General features: G+C 37.0%; 1 protein-coding gene across 1 annotated transcript; it reads left to right on the top strand.

Moving 5' to 3' along the window:
* The first annotated feature begins 2,590 nt into the window (after nucleotides 1-2,590).
* LOC105447639 lies at nucleotides 2,591-15,393 on the top strand. Its single transcript, XM_030973219.1, has 7 exons — nucleotides 2,591-2,844; nucleotides 8,891-9,085; nucleotides 10,529-10,582; nucleotides 11,196-11,348; nucleotides 12,000-12,197; nucleotides 12,745-12,871; nucleotides 13,461-15,393. Exons 2-7 carry the CDS (start codon nucleotides 8,900-8,902, stop codon nucleotides 13,463-13,465), a joined length of 723 nt encoding a protein of 240 aa, XP_030829079.1. The 5' UTR covers nucleotides 2,591-2,844; nucleotides 8,891-8,899; the 3' UTR covers nucleotides 13,466-15,393.
* Nucleotides 15,394-16,066: the final 673 nt, after the last annotated feature.

Genomic DNA, 16,066 nt, shown 5'->3' with positions numbered 1-16,066 from the left:
AAATTATTGTCGACACGTGTTTAGCGTTCTATGCCGTTATTAAATGGCGTTAACACAAAGTGCCACCCCTCCCCCCGTCGAAAATGGAAAATATAACTGAAAAGAAGGGTGGAAACCCGAAACAGATAAGAAGGAATGGAGAGACGAAGTGAATGAAAGGAGATAATAAGACCCTCTCCCAACCCTCTCTATTATACTTTATTCTCTCGCATGTCATTTACCGAGTGAGACGTGTGCCCCCTCACTTATACCGGCGCACGCCCCCTCAATGGCTAGGCCACTGTCGTCATTGATGTCTGAATACAAATATAAATTGAAGTCATTTAATTTTCAACTCTGATAGCCAGACGATTTCATTTAACGGAAATTGTTGAATAGGAGGTTTTTACTCATTAAAAGATAAAAGCCCTATATATATATATATATATATATATAATATATTACAATGTATAAATCACTGGCGTTTTTTTTTCTTTTTCGGGGTTGTTGTTGTTGTTGCTTGTCACAAATTATGGAATGACCATTTTTTAATGAAAACCTGAATCCGGCCTTGTATGAATTCAACATGAAGAGTGACTGTAGTCCTTTATAGTGCATGAGAGGACAAAATGGATGTACAAAAATTAGTACTCCAAAGATTATTCTTTCTCGATCCTCACGATATCTAATTTCTTTTGTTCTACATTCTCTGCTTATAGGTTCAAGCCATTTCTCATACACTGAAGGTACCAGCAAAATTTGTGAACGTGCATTGAATTTCTTTATGTTTTCTCTATAATACCGCTTGGCGCTTTCCAGTTTATATTCACTTCAATATAGTGTGCTTATTTTTTGTTGTTATGGCCACGAAGATTGCCATTCGGAGTTATATACCGGAAGCATTCACAAGACGCCCTATTTTATATGTTCTACCGCATAATGATCATCACAGGCATGCACGGAGAAGCCCATTAATTGAGACACAGTATCATGCTAAAAGATATTGACCGGTTTTTACATAATTTGCATTTTAAGACAACACTTTAAAGTACATTATACAGTATTGTTTGCCTAATGAAAGCGGCATGATAATTAAATCGTCATCCGCCCGCAAGATGGTCGTATATAAGCTGTGTATCTGAATGTCATAGGGCAGTGACGGCCATCTTGGGGGAAGCCGACGGACGATTTGATGTTGTTGTTAAATTATTTTCACACAGACATCGATGAAGAATAAACGACCTGCAAATGTAAATGCATTGTATGGAGATAGAAAAGTAGATGAATAGGCCCACCGAAGAGCATGCAGGATTATGAAATCCAATTTGTATTGACGGGATCTAATAAAGAAGACGCAGCGTCGTGGCAACCCAGAGATAATTTCTCTTTTATTGATAAAGGTAAAGCTAAATTAATACTGGTTGTGCAGATGAAGAAAAAAAAATGTCTCACCGAGGATTAAAGTCTGGTGCACTGAACCATAGACGTAATACGTCTATGACTGAACTCTACGACACTCCGTAGTGTTGTACATAGTTCAGTGGTCTGGTGTGGATACCGAAGGTCTCCGATTCAAACCTTTGACTGGGACCCGTTTATCCGCCGTATATGGAGATGTTGAATAACTTTCCCATATTTTATTATTATTATAATTATACATTCATAACACACCCCATCTCTCTCTCCTCTCCCTCTCCTTTCTCCCTTTCTCCCTGTATGTATGTCTGTCTTCATCTCTCTCTACCTCCCTCTCCCTTTCTCCCTTTCTCCCTGTATGTCTGTCTCATCTCTCTCTACCTCTCTCTCTCTCTCTCTCTCTCTGTCACTCACTCTTGGCATTTCCCTCCTTTTCTTCCTCATCACTATATCCTTCTCTCCCTTTCTTCCTGTCTGTCTGTCTCTCTGTAATAGCATCTCCCTTTCTTCCTCTCTCCATCTGTTTCTTTCTTGTCTCTCTCCCACTCGCTCTCTAGTTCTCAACCCACCATTTACCTCTCTCTGTTTAACCAATCATGTAACTTAGCTTTCATCTTTTATCTTTTATTGTACGTGATCTTTCTATACCTTTATATTTTATTTCGCCTGCATGCACAATCTTTGAGCTCTATAGGAACTTCATACTGGTTTAGAAATCAGCATCTCTATCAGTTTCGTTTGCTACCTACAATCATGTACTCCTTCATGTAAACATGACTTGTATAATATTAACTCAAATTTCTGCTTTACTCAAAACAAATGGCAATTTTATATCAACAATGAAACTTGCAACTCGCATGTAAAATGAAAGTACATATACACACAAATATGGTCTTGTTCAGATTTAAATAATTATATCATCAATGCAGTTTTATGTCATGCATTTTAAAACTTTTTAAATTGAACAACTTCAGCTTTTAGCTGCATGTTTGATGATGTTTATCCCAAAGAAACAGTACAATACTAATCCACCATGTTAGCGTTCCCAAGGCCCCACCTCCCCCCCACCGGCCCCTCTTCATTTGCTTCTTTGTCTTGGCCTCCCTGTGTTATCCATGCATGCACGCGCGCACTGCCAGCAGCGAGCAAAGAGATAAACAGAGAGAACTTCCGCCAATACAAGAATAGCATGCAGTAGAGTTGCGTATCTTTCTTTGTCAGCTGTGCGCTTGCTTTTTTGTGGAGTATCTTCAGATGCACGTTGCGTTGTTGTGGAAGGTGGAAGCGAGCGGAGTGGTATATGCCGGTTAATTTGTATATTCCTGGTGCCAAAACTATGCGGGAGCATTATAATTATATTATATGAAATCGGACACTGAGCTGATCTAGTGGAGTGGACTATTCCTGAATTCGAGGCTGAGCAAAGATTTTTTTTTCTTTCATAAAAAGGTAAAGAATATGATTTTTTGCTCATGTAGACCTGCCTATAATATGTTACATTATGGTCAGACTCATATTATTATACATGTAGGTATAAACTTAAATGTCTAACCATTATAAGCTCAATAACACTGCTAAAGACCTGCAGATGTGCCTTTTATAGTATATAGTATACTATAACAGGCACATCTTGCAGATAATGTCTTTAGATTTCTTATAGCAATTTTGTTAGGTGTTTTTGTGGGGAAAAACAATACAAATCGTATGAAAATCTACTGTAAATGAAACTCGAATATATATAGCCCAATATCTTCCATATATGTTTACGTTGAATATTCTTGGTCGCATTATCATTTTTGTCGTATACTATGTGCCCATCAGTCAACACAATTATAATGTCTGACAGATGTGTCCCCGACTGGGACTCGAACCGGTGACCTTACGAGACCCCTACCGTGCTGATCAGAGCCAAAGGTGCATTCACATAATCGAATATGACTCATTCTTTCATCTCTCACAGTGATAACAAAACATTATGTCTCTCCCTGAAGGTTGGTCCTATACTGATAGAGAGTCAAGAATAGAAACCGACGGGAGTTTTTTAATTTTTTATATAAACTACATCTGCTTATAATCAAATTGTGTTTGCAAAAGACTCGTCTATATAATATGCAAAATTGTAGACATCGTTACTAGTTTTGTTTCAGGTTGCGTATAAATACATCCATATTCTTCTTTCTGTATTTCATCACTTAAAATTCTGTTTCTTCTGGCATTCAAGCATAAACATGGATATGGCGGACGGGAGATGAATGGTATAGTTGTGATACTTTTGTTTTCTTGGCTACAAAATCATGTGGAAAATTCGTATTACATGGGAAAACACAGCACATGTTACACAATATTGCCACCTTTCTTCTTCACCCCAAAACAAGTGCTTTTGGTCTTTTCTTTCTCCTTTGTTTGGAGATGAGCAGCTCGAAATTGTGAACAAAGCCTCTGATCCGAGTACAATGCACGTGATCCACGATAACACATTAAGAACGTGTCCATACGAAATTTTAACTCATAAAGTATGCTAAATTTAAAGTTTTAAAGAGATCTGTTTCCTAATTAAATCAGAATAGAAGATTACTAGATATGAACGATTGAAAAAAAGAAATAAAATTCCTAATGCACTATAGTATAAACATGACATTTTTAGATACGAAAATGGCACTGCCATTAGTTGGCGCAGCTCCTACATATTTTAAGGTTGGTATATAGAGCCAATGAGTCCTCATGCGGAAGCCGATTCCTTGGCCAAAATCGCCGAAACTATCATTTTAAAGTTAGTCCGTTTGGTATGTCTTTCGTCTTTTAAGCTTCTTGAATGAAATTAGGCCTACGTTCTTTACCTGGGTATTTTATAGGGACGTCATCCTTATTCATTCATTTTGGTTTATTGAAAGAAAATTCCTTGTAAAGCAGCCCAAAGACTGTTACATACTCATGAGTTCATCTCGAGTTCATCATGTAATAACACGTCCTCGTCTTTCTAAAGCAAAATATATAAAGGCTTGTAAATACCCCTTATCGAATAAGGCTAACAGTATCTCAAATTGTGTGTGTGTGTGTGTGGGGGGGGGGGGGGCAGGGAAATGCGCATGGACGCACTCGCGAATAAGAGCTCCTCTTTAGCATCCACTTGACCATTAGCAAGGGGATGACTCAAGCTACCTGGCCATTCACCGGCTCCTAATCCTAAAGTCCTTTTGTCATTATATCCATTGCTCTTTAATCCCGAATCGTTGTGTGTGTATGATGTAACAATATGGTAATACATTATAGGCCTACAATACATACGCCTAACTGTGTCAAACTTCATAGAGAACTATACGACAATTAATAAAAAATCAATACCCTTTAATCCGCATTAATTTTATGAGAGAAAGTATTTGTCAAATTATAACTGTACATAAATTATGTGAGGATATTGGCAGTGGCTGTTTTTTTTTAAAGGTAAAGACCAGTATTGGAAACGCCCCAATTTCAAAAAACGAAATGGAAGCTCTCATTATCAATCATATGAAAGAATATGTTTTGACTAATACATGATGATAAAAAATTTGCCAGGAAACCGCCTACTAATTCATATATTTGGTAAATTTGTTTCTCTCATGGTCTGTGAGAGATATAGGGTAGTCCCACATACACCTTTCTGTGTATAGTGCTTGTAACTTTACGAAGAATGGGCCAAATTTCTTATCATTTTGATGATTCCAGAACCTTGCAGATGCTAGATGCTAGATGATCAACCTTTTCTGATCGATTCCACAACGGTTCTTTCACAATGCAATCGCATGACCATAACTGGTCTTTACCTTTAAAGGGTTGATATAAACTAAAAGCCTGTTTATAGGACGGTTCAGCAAAAATGAAATACATTGATATATGATTCATTGTGTAAAAAAATGATAACAAAAAAACTTTTTCATGCAGGAATTCGGTTCAAGTTTAGTTTAAAACTTACCGAAGGTACATGTATAATGGTGTTTGCAAGTGTAAAACAGATATCATCGCAAATGGCAGAACTATTATTAACACATACAGTGTACATGAATCATGAACTGGTATGTTTGACAAAAATAACAAGATTCGATAAAACGAACTAGGCCTAGAAATCTGATTGCAGAAATCTTCTATCTGTGACAGAATTTTACTAGGTGTTTACGTTTTCAAATTATGTACCACAAATTTAACCATGAATAAGCCCACGAATCGAAACATTTCCTTTCGCATGGGCACGTTCTTTCCAATAACCGTGTTCCGAGTTACTTTTTCTAAATATTTCAGATATTATTATGATTCCAGAAATTCTAAGCAAAGGGACGTATAAAAGTGACTACTCTCTACGAAAGTGCATGACTGTAATTGTCTGAAAGTTGAAGGAAATGACTTTTGACCTATACTGTCTATCACAACAAAGATAACAGGAAGTCACAAACTTTTCTATTGCGTTTAATACCACCTGCAAAAACGTTTTCAGGATTCCAGTTACAAGAGCAACATGCTTCCTCTCATTTTGTTCGACCTTATCAGAGACATGTTGCTTCGGTATACATCTTCTCTTTCTAGACAATGTTACGCAGGTGAAAGAAATAGAAAGGTATAGTTTCGAATATAATCGAACAGAATATGTCTAAAAGGTAATCCTCGTATTATTCCACCTGTCTGGCATCAATGTTATTGATTAGGGATGGACTATAATAATAATGTACACGATACGTCAATTATATATTTCACTTCATAACAGGCCTTTTTGAAATAGATAATTATGAGTTTTGAATAATGCATACATGAATTTATTTCAGTAGCCTTGTATCACTGTATGATTCTGGCATGTATTAAAGATATTCCGGTCGCTTGGATAATATTAATCCATGGTGTGGGGGGGGGGGGGGCAGGCGCGTACGCAGGGGGGGGGGGGGTTTGGGGGTTTAAACCCCCCCTTTGGTATTTTTATGTGTGTAAACCCCCCTAAAAAAACCTAAACCCCCCCCCCCCCTTTGGGTTTTTTTTTTTTTTTTTTTTTTTTTTTTAAATTTAAAAAAAAAAAAAATACCTCCATGGCTGACCTAAGAAAGGTGACCTTACCCCCCCCCCAACGGAGCAAAATGTCAAATTTCGAGACCAAAAAAAAAAAAAAAAAAAGTGTCCTCTTACCCCCCCCCCCCCCCCCCCCCCCCCCCCCCCCCCCCCGCTTATTCAGCGGTCGGTTGAGTCGTTGCGATTTTTTTGGACAAAAAAAAAAAAAAAAAATGTCCGCTTACCCCCCCCCCCCCCCCCCCCCCCCCCGGCGCAATTTTCAAATTTTCCTGAGTCGTTGCGAAATTTTTGACCCGATTTTAAAACCCCCACCCCCTTGAAAAAATCCTGCGTACGCCACTGGGGGGGGGGGTGTAGACATAATAGACGTATAGCTTACACCTATAATCTAACGCAAAACATATACTTGTATGTGCAAATAAATTGAAATAAAATACTGTCAAGAAGAAAACAACCTAAAAATTAGAGAGGAGAGTGTATACTACATACATCTTGGAAAGGTGGGGGGGGGGGGGGGGGGAGGTGGTTAAGAAACCCTGTCCCTGTCCCCCGTGACCGATGATAATGTAGTCATTATGGTTTTCTCTAAACCAGGGTTCTATAAACGAAGACAAAAATCACACGTGGTACGTGTTGAAAGAAACCGATCCCCATTAAAATGGTTATAAAAATATAACGATCGGCGCAGAAAGAGTAGGAAGGATTTTGTTTCAAGAAGGAGGCATGTGAAAGTGAATATAGTAGGCTATATGTGTCCTTTGTTGCTCATCTGTGTCAATGTCAAACCCAATAGTAACAACATTCTCGTATTCTCCATTATTATGTATTGTGAAACCGTAAACATAATTATGGATGTATAATAATGTTAATCATAATTGATGGAAAGTGAAACTTGCCATCAGAATATCTCAATGGAATACCATGCATGTGACCTATCAAACCAACAATCGAAAGATGCATATAATGACCGGACGATATGGAGCTCTCTAAACTATATACATGTACGTACATGGTGATGGGAACATTAATTAAATCCTTTTCGTGCTAATGACGAAAATGTGCATTTTCAAAATGACATTGTGATAGCCATCCTCAACAATTTCAATGAATTTATTCGCGTCATGTGTTTTCACATTGTGATCACATAAGGGCTTTTTACATGTGATATAAAACTGCCCATGAAAGTTTCAATGAATTCATGCATGCCATTGAGTTCATTTACAGGGCGCCGAATCATTTCCTTTGGTTCTCTGTTATTTGAAGGATTCTTATGCAACGATGACTAGCAACAACAGTAGTATTTGGGTCAATACTTCTTTCTTCGGGAGGTTGATACTACTCTTGGACGAAACAGGAAGGTCTAGCATTGAATATCCTCTCCCAGGATAGAAAAATGTTCATCCCTTTCTCCCGTTCATTTTAATCTCCAGTTATTTATCTCTCCGTTTATACTATATAACATTATCCATTCTATTTTAGCTGAAGGGGTTTCCGGGGAAGTAGGAGCCCCTGACACTGCAGCTAAACCACGAAAATTATTTGTTTAGGCTATTAAAATATAACGGAAATCATTATGAATGTCGAGTCTATTTCACCTCTTAATGAATCATAGTTGCGAGGCTGAAACCATTATTACCCCAAGGCTCAATCTGCAACAGAAACACGATTTTTTTTTCTTCTGCTGGTAAAGACTATTCCCCAGTCATACCATTCGGAACTTAGGTCATCATTGAGGTTTATGGGAAGTCATAAAGCATTGAATTTCGAGCATTCTTTCATGATTCAGAAACACGATTTTCTGCTGGTAAACAACAGTATTCTCAAGTTGGCATACATTTAGAAGAAAATCCCTCTGAAAACGTATTATTTATCTTCATAACTTTTTTAATGGCTTAAAAAAAAAGAGGTATCACATTTTGGTATCCTTTTTCTCCAACAAAATATCTGACACGTAAACATAATAATGAGCATTGATTGCTTGACATTTAGTTCGGATTTGAGTTATTCGTTTTGGAATGAATACCAACAATTGTGGGGGAGGGAAGGGCATTCAATATTGTGTCCATCTTTCAAATCGTCATGATTGTGTAAGCATTCCATCCCCCGATATTTCCTCCCATGTCAGTCGGCAATTCTTTTTTTTAGAGCGAGAACATTCATTTGATATATAATTTCAAATTATAATACATACCATTTCAATATATAGTACAATAAGATATCATATATAGCACCTACTGTGTATAACATGATATGATAATACTGATGATAATAATAATAATTTCATTTATATAACGCATTTTCCAGAGGATATAATGTAATAAAATTATATTATATAATATGAAATATATAAAATTATGCGCCACATTGTTGTTATTGTTTTAATAAACATTATTATTTGTAGTAGTAGTACTAGTAGTAGTATTATGAGAACGGATCAACATTGCATTCGTACATTATCATTCTCCAGTATTGAACGATGGCGAACGACATCGTACTCCGAGCTCGACCTCGTCGAAGCGAGAGCTACAACAATGCTGGCGCCTGCTCGCTCGGGATGCTGCAGCTCCTCGGCGCCACGGTCACCATCGCACTGGGCGTGGTCGCTTACGTCATCGAGGGGTCCCTGATTTACTACGGTGTACCCATCTGGTCCGGAAGTCTGGTAAGAGAACTTTAAATAAGAAGATAATTAATTATATCATGATTTTGACGCGTTCCATACTTACGCAGTTCTTTTTAGAGGAGAATACACTGAGAAACAGTGGCTCAATAAAAAAATAAAAAATTATACCATAAAAGTACTCCAATACGAGGGTTTTAGGAGTGCAATAACTAAACGTACTATACAGTGCGTCCCAGAAAAAACGAAACCGAGAACCATCGATGTTTTATAATAACTTAATCATAATTATAATTGATAAATGGCACATAATTTGGAAAGCGTAGATCCTCCTTTTTCATTTGATGCAACTCATAAATTATGGTGCATATTTCACGCATGAGTGATTAAAATCAATTTGAAGAGAGGAAACCAAAAAAAATATGCATCATATGAGTTACATCAGATGAAAGAGGAGGATCTAAGCTTTCAAAAAATGTGCCATTTATTAATTATAATTGTGATTAAAATATGATAAAACATCGATAATTCTCGGTTTCGTTTTTTCTGGGACGCACTGTATACTCCATTGCGCGAATAAGCAAACTCTTTTTAGGTTTAGGATGCAGTAAATGCTTGAAATAATGATGAATAAACAGTAATCAATCAGAATATATTGATGTCCTTACTTAATATACAGAATATAAAGATTTACAATATGAAATCAGTACATTATAATGAATAATGGTTATGACTATTGGTAGCAGCATATTCTCCATGACCCACCCCCCTCCCCCCCCCAAAAAAAAAACAGAAAAAATGAACCTTATTTTTTGAAAACCGGGTGAAACTTATTTTTCTTCTCATTTGTGTTATAGACTTACCATGAGGAGATCGGTAATGAATACTGTATAGATATTGTACTTTTGATACCTTTGTATTGTCGGTAATTTAGCGAGCGTATAAAGAGGAGAATGTCTGGTGACGATAATACACATTCTGTTATTTTTGAAAGATAATGGTGGTGGGACATTGTGAGTACCCGTAAGGTTTCAGTTATATGTTAAAAGGTACAATATAAACGATTCACGTGAGTGCAAGCTACATTGTTCCCTTTCAAGTTGGATTTATAGTCTTTAGAGAGTAAGAAAGAAGAGGAGGGAGAGAGAGAGAGAGAGAGAGAGAGAGAGAGAGAGAGAGGTGTTTGTGTTGTGCACCATCCCCCTCCCCCTTCTCTCTCTCTCTCTCTCTCTCTCTCTCTCTCTCTCTCTCTCCTTCTCCCTGTGTCATTCGCTTGGGGGGGGGGGTGCACACGCCCCTATACATTATTAGCTTCCACTTCTTACCACGTATAGTAATATCCATAGAATATTAGGCTTATAGGACTGTGATAAATGAACGTCTCATGGTTGAATTAGGAAGTTGTTTAGTGATCTCTTTATTTCTCATCATAAACATTTTCTTTCTAGTTAAATACTTTCTCTTTCAATTAAACTTCGTTTACAGTTCTTCTTGACAGCCGTCACAGCATTTGTATCCGTCCGGAAAACAATTTGTGGGGTAAGTTTCGTAACCGATAACGATTCAAAACATGACTTGACAATGAATTTGTTAATTACTATAAACACTGGTGTATAATTACATTTGCCTTATTATTGATTATTCTAATCATTAGATAATCACATTTCTTTGATATATTGTCCATTGTGTTTAAGCATGGAGGGTCCATGGTTTAATTTATTGTGATGTTTTTTTAAGTCTGAGAAAGTTTGCTATTTCATAACACAAAAATAAGATTTCTCTCTGTCCAAATCAGAGTTGAAATTGTGTGGAGATTTTTTAGACCGTAAATACTCTGACAAGCCAAAAAGAAAATATTATTTAATTTTTAGGTCCTTTATTCTGATAAAGAAGAAGAAGTATAGAAGGTAAACAAAATATATAATTGTCACATTTTCAAGTGCCCTTTTTGGTATTAATAAGGGGGAGGGGGGGGGGGGTAATGGCACTGGTCGCACAAGTCCGCTTCTCACCTCTTACAACTTAGGAAAAGTATAAACACTTTCGTTTTGAGGTGTATTAGTGTGTTCCTTATTTAATTCTTTGATATCATTCCTCGTATATTTCGCTCTTACCGTTTACATACATTTTATTTTTCATGATTTTAATCTAGATCACTACGTACCTCGTGACCTGCATGCTTTCCACTGCTGCTTCCGCCGCCCTGCTCATCTTATACGCTCGTCTTATCTCTCTGAAGGGAAGATACTCATACTGCGACACAAGAGACTCCAAGACACTCCTCTGTACTCACTATACGACACGGGTAGGTTTAGTGGTGTATCCAAGGGGCACATGCCACTGGAAAAATTGTATATGGCACACACTAAAAAAAAAAACCCATGATAATATGTTCTTGCGCCCTCAGCACATAATTATGAACACCAATAGTGCTCGATAAATGTGATAGACATGTATAGGAACCATGATTCTGTATTTACGATGGCGTTGTTGGGGGGGGGGGGGGGGTTGCATAGGTCTGAAAATGATCTTGAGGTAAAATAAGTGGAAATAAGAGTGGAAAACACATTTTCCAGGTGTCCTATTAATTGTATTTCGGGGGCACACTAATACAATAACATTTATAGCTCACTTTTTTGAGTGTTTGTATGTGCTTATGTTTTGACATATTTGATTTTGTTCCCCTATCTCTCCAGCCACACCCCATGCCCTAACCTCTGCATCTGCCACGTTATATTTTCTTTGACATTAGCTGAACAATAAAAATATGTTGGAAACTAGGAAAAATAAAGGGTCATATCATGATAAAGGCGAAAATAGCTGTCACTGACAATGTTCAAAATTATTTCATTTCTGTTCGCGACTTGTAAATGGTGCCATAATGCTAAATTTAATGATTAACTGTGAGCAATGAATTTACTTTTTCTTTTACATCTCTCCTCCCTCCCTCCCTCAGCCGACCCTGATGATAGTGGAAGCTTGCACCTTGGGCATTTTTGCGCTCCAGTTCACCACAGGGGCCATTGGGTTAGGACTGTGCCTCTGTGGACTGTGTAGGAGAACCCTGGGGCGTACATCCTCCATCCCACCCCCTCAACCCCGGGCAGCTGTTAACACCCATGTGCCCGCCAACGCGGGCACAAGCGCTGCAGCTGTAAGTATCCCTCTTCTGTTTCGTTGAATTATTGTTCACATTTAGTTTCCTTTCAAAGTGAAATACAGCTAATTATGCGTGAATGTCTGTGAGAAAGAAGCAGAAACACATAGAAGAGAAGAAAAGAGAAGAGAAAAGAAGAAGAGGGGGAGGGAGGGAGAGAGAGAGAAATAGATAGAGTGAGTGAGAGAGAGAGAGAGAGAGAGAGAGAGAGAGAGAGAGAGAATATAATTGTATGGAAGGGAGAGAGATATAGATATAGAGAAAAAAGGAAAATAAAGAATCAGAAAGAGAGAGAGGGGGAGATTTAGATTGAAGATGGAGAGAGAGAGAGAGAGAGAGAGATGGATGAGAAAGGCGGATATGAAATAAATGGGGCTAAATGGTCAAGAGAAAAAGATAAAGCAATGAGCATAAAGCAATGGTTTGCTTAATTAAAGATTGAAATACCTGTAAGGGGGGAAGTAATAAAATCATCCAGCAGTCGATTTTCTTCATTATTTTTTGTTTTAATAAATATGTATGTATTTCTTTTCGGTTATTTCAGATGCACATACCTATGTTCACCCATGATATTGCCATCCCCACTGCACCACCAGAATATGAAGTGGCAGAGGAACAACTCAGGGGTACCGCACCACCGGAATACCTGGTAGCAGAGGAACAAATGGGAGGTAAGGATAAGATTAATCCTTTCAGTATGGTTGGCAGTTTAAACATGGTAGATTTGCGGGGGGGGGGGCACATTTGGACAGTAAGAAGGAGAAGAAGAAAGAGGAGGAGAAGTTGAAGAAGAAAAAGAAGAAGAAGAAAAGAAGAAGAAGAAAAGAAGAAGAAGAATGAAAAAGAGAAGAAGAAGAAGAGGAGGGGGAAGAAGAAGAAGAAGAAGAGGAGGAGGGGGAAGAAGAAGAAGAAGAAGAAGAAGAAGAAGAAGAGGCAAAGAAGGAGTAGAAGAGGAGGAAGAAGAATAGGAGGACGATTAAGAAGGAAATGAAAAGAAGAAAGAGTAAAGATCAAGAAAGGAAAAGAAAACAAAAGAAAGAGATTAATCGAGAGGGAGGGGAAGAAAATGAAAAAGCTCACTGTACTTATACATATATGTATTTGACTGAAGCATTCTGAAGCATTTTGTTCTCAACAAGAATAGAATGATAATGTATGGAAATACAGAATTGGAATAGTTCACAAATATCCTAATTCTGATAATAGGAATATGCAATGGTATATTAATATCTCCATATTGTTTATTTTATTTCTAATTAGTTTGACAAGGCTGCATGGTCACCTAACTCAACAAGCTTCAGACTCAAGACAACGTCAATGGAGACTGCTGAACGCATCGCAGCTCTTACCTTCTACCAACTCGTCTTGAGCAAGAAGAACAAAAACGAACAACATTTATCTTGCCCAAAGTATGCATATGCAGCATCGAAAGACCTCAGTACTAACTTTTACTAATAACTTTTGCTTTTTATTATCATTTTGTTTTATTTGTTGCCTTAGTAATAATCATGTTAAGCAATGATTTGTAAGGTTGCAAGGCAAACAGTTTGTACATATTTTGTTACACATGAATATTGCAACTTTTATAAAGTGTTTTTAAAAAGAAAAAGGAGAATGAGGAACTTCTTTGTGTTAACATGAGGGACAGAAGTCAACCATATAGTTTCAATTTACATTATCTTATGTTTTTAGTTTCTAAACGAAGACTAAAGAAAAGGCCATTGGTAGAAAATAATGGGTTGGCCTTTCCTCCTCAAGTATATATGAAATAGATATATGAAAAGTGAAATTGATATCGTAAAGCAGGGTGAATAGGAACATTGCTGCAATAAAGAACAGATAATGGAAAAGTGTTTTAGATATGTCTTTTGTTCCTTTAAAAGTTCCTGACCCCATTATGTCCAAAACACACAACATTATTTGTCATTAAACGTAACCAAAAACCCATTCAAGATTTGAATAAACCAGTAATGAATGTACGAAATATGAAGTTAGCATTATTAAGTTATCTCTATCATTTCAGATTTATATCGTGCCATACTTCATTTACAAATTAGTTTCGTTTCTGTTCTGTATTCTAACGTGCAAAGATTTTTTAACTAACTATAGGGATTGGAAAATACAGGTGCTACATAATAAAACGGGTGTGACAAATACTTATATCTTGAATGATACCTCTCTCCAGTCAGTCAAACATGTTTCTCTACATGTGTGCGACCAAAACTAAGGGTGGAAACTTATTACTTATGGAGTAGTACTTTGCTACTGAATTTTTGTTCTCTCTTTTCATAAAATATATTTACTTGAAGCTCACAGTGGGACAGTAATCAGTACTTGAGAAGAAGTTTAAACGATATCCTCAAACTAATCAAATATGAAAAATAATTCAATGTTACTCTTAATTTTTTTGATATCAACACTTTTACATTGTATTTAGAGACATAGCATTTTCATTTGACAAGTTTGACCAAAATATGTATAAAATCACCCCATATAAATGTTGATGTATGACTTTGTACTATCACAGTATTTATCCGGTCTTTTTGTCTGACTGGAATCTGCTTCCTTCCAAGTCTGCTTCCAATACATACATGGGACTCATTCACACATCACATTTTAAACTTCCTCCAAAACAAAAAGAACTTTCATGTGTAAAGATAAAGAAGTGAAACGTAGCTACACACAACAAAAGCCAGAGGGCATCCTCACTTGTCAGTTGTAAAACATGTGCTCTAGCTGAAATTTCTATGAGGTCAATGCTAGCTGCATTCTTATAACTTCAGCCCTAGACCAAACGCTATGCCTGACTTAAAACCCAAGAATTTGACAGAATAACTTTCAGAGTAAATGTTGCTGGGGCAAATGTCAGAACACCCACTTGATCTGTGTGTTTAAATGTACAGTGCACTATTTTTGTGCCATTTTAGTTTGCCACAGCATTTTTTATTTTGTATTTCTTAAAAATCAAAAGGTTGGTGTAACAGTTATGTGTGAACATGGTCTTAGGGATATCCTCAAGACAATTTCCTGCGTCATGACGACAGGAGCCAAGCTTCCAGGCTGAAATAATTTTGTTTTTTAATGATATAGCTTGTTTTGTACCTGTATGTTGAATGTGCTACATGTGATGATATATAACCATTTGTGTGCTATTTATTAACTATCTATATAATACATGTGTATTTACCATGCCATTCCCATATGCAGGAGTACTCTTTATGGAATTGGTTGTATTGTTTGTAGGTTGTGTGTAAGTTTGTCGGGATGACTAGTAACAAAAGCAACATCATATTACAAAGAACCAGAGATAGAAGTGGATGGAAAGCCTTGATCGCCAATGTCTGGAACAGATAAGGAACAGATAACGCAAGAAAGGCATTGTTTGTGGTAATTTGTCTAAAAACAAGTCCTATTAGCCTTGTCTGTAGATGCTGGATAGGCCAACACTCCAACGTTAAAATAGTGACAAGGCAGGGTTGAGGACTGGTCATGCAGTAGTCCGGTTTACTAACATATTTAAATTTATGGATGTTTTTTTTCTGGGGACCTAGTGATGAGTTATTCTATCAACCTGTTATTAATGAAAACACAATGATACTTAGAATCCACTCTGCCTACATTATGTGTTGCTTTGTTAGGCAATTCTTGGGGAAGAATTCAGTATGTCAAGAATAAATTATTGTTTAAAGATAAAGACCAGTTATGGTCATGCGATTGCATTGTGAAAGAAATGTTGGGGAATCGATCAGAAAAGGTTGATCATCTAGCATCTAAGTATTGGTGTGTACTGCAAGGTTCTGGAATCATCAAAATGATAAGAAATTTGGCCCAGTCTTCGTAAAGTTACAAGCACTGTACACAGAAAG

Source organism: Strongylocentrotus purpuratus, unplaced genomic scaffold (genome assembly GCF_000002235.5).
Source record: "Strongylocentrotus purpuratus isolate Spur 01 unplaced genomic scaffold, Spur_5.0 spur5_scaffold_6, whole genome shotgun sequence".
In the NCBI taxonomy this organism is placed as follows: domain Eukaryota; kingdom Metazoa; phylum Echinodermata; class Echinoidea; order Camarodonta; family Strongylocentrotidae; genus Strongylocentrotus; species Strongylocentrotus purpuratus.
This window is presented reverse-complemented; position numbering and strand designations above follow the sequence as displayed.

What these genes read in the sequence shown, in the direction of transcription:
- LOC105447639 (XM_030973219.1), top strand. Translation starts at nt 8,900, where the DNA reads ATGGCGAACGACATCGTACTCCGAGCTCGACCTCGTCGAAGCGAGAGC. An exon ending in CCATCTGGTCCGGAAGTCTG is followed by an intron (nt 9,086 to 10,528) that starts GTAAGAGAACTT and finishes CTTCGTTTACAG; the next exon opens with TTCTTCTTGACAGCCGTCAC. An exon ending in GTACTCACTATACGACACGG is followed by an intron (nt 11,349 to 11,999) that starts GTAGGTTTAGTG and finishes TCCCTCCCTCAG; the next exon opens with CCGACCCTGATGATAGTGGA.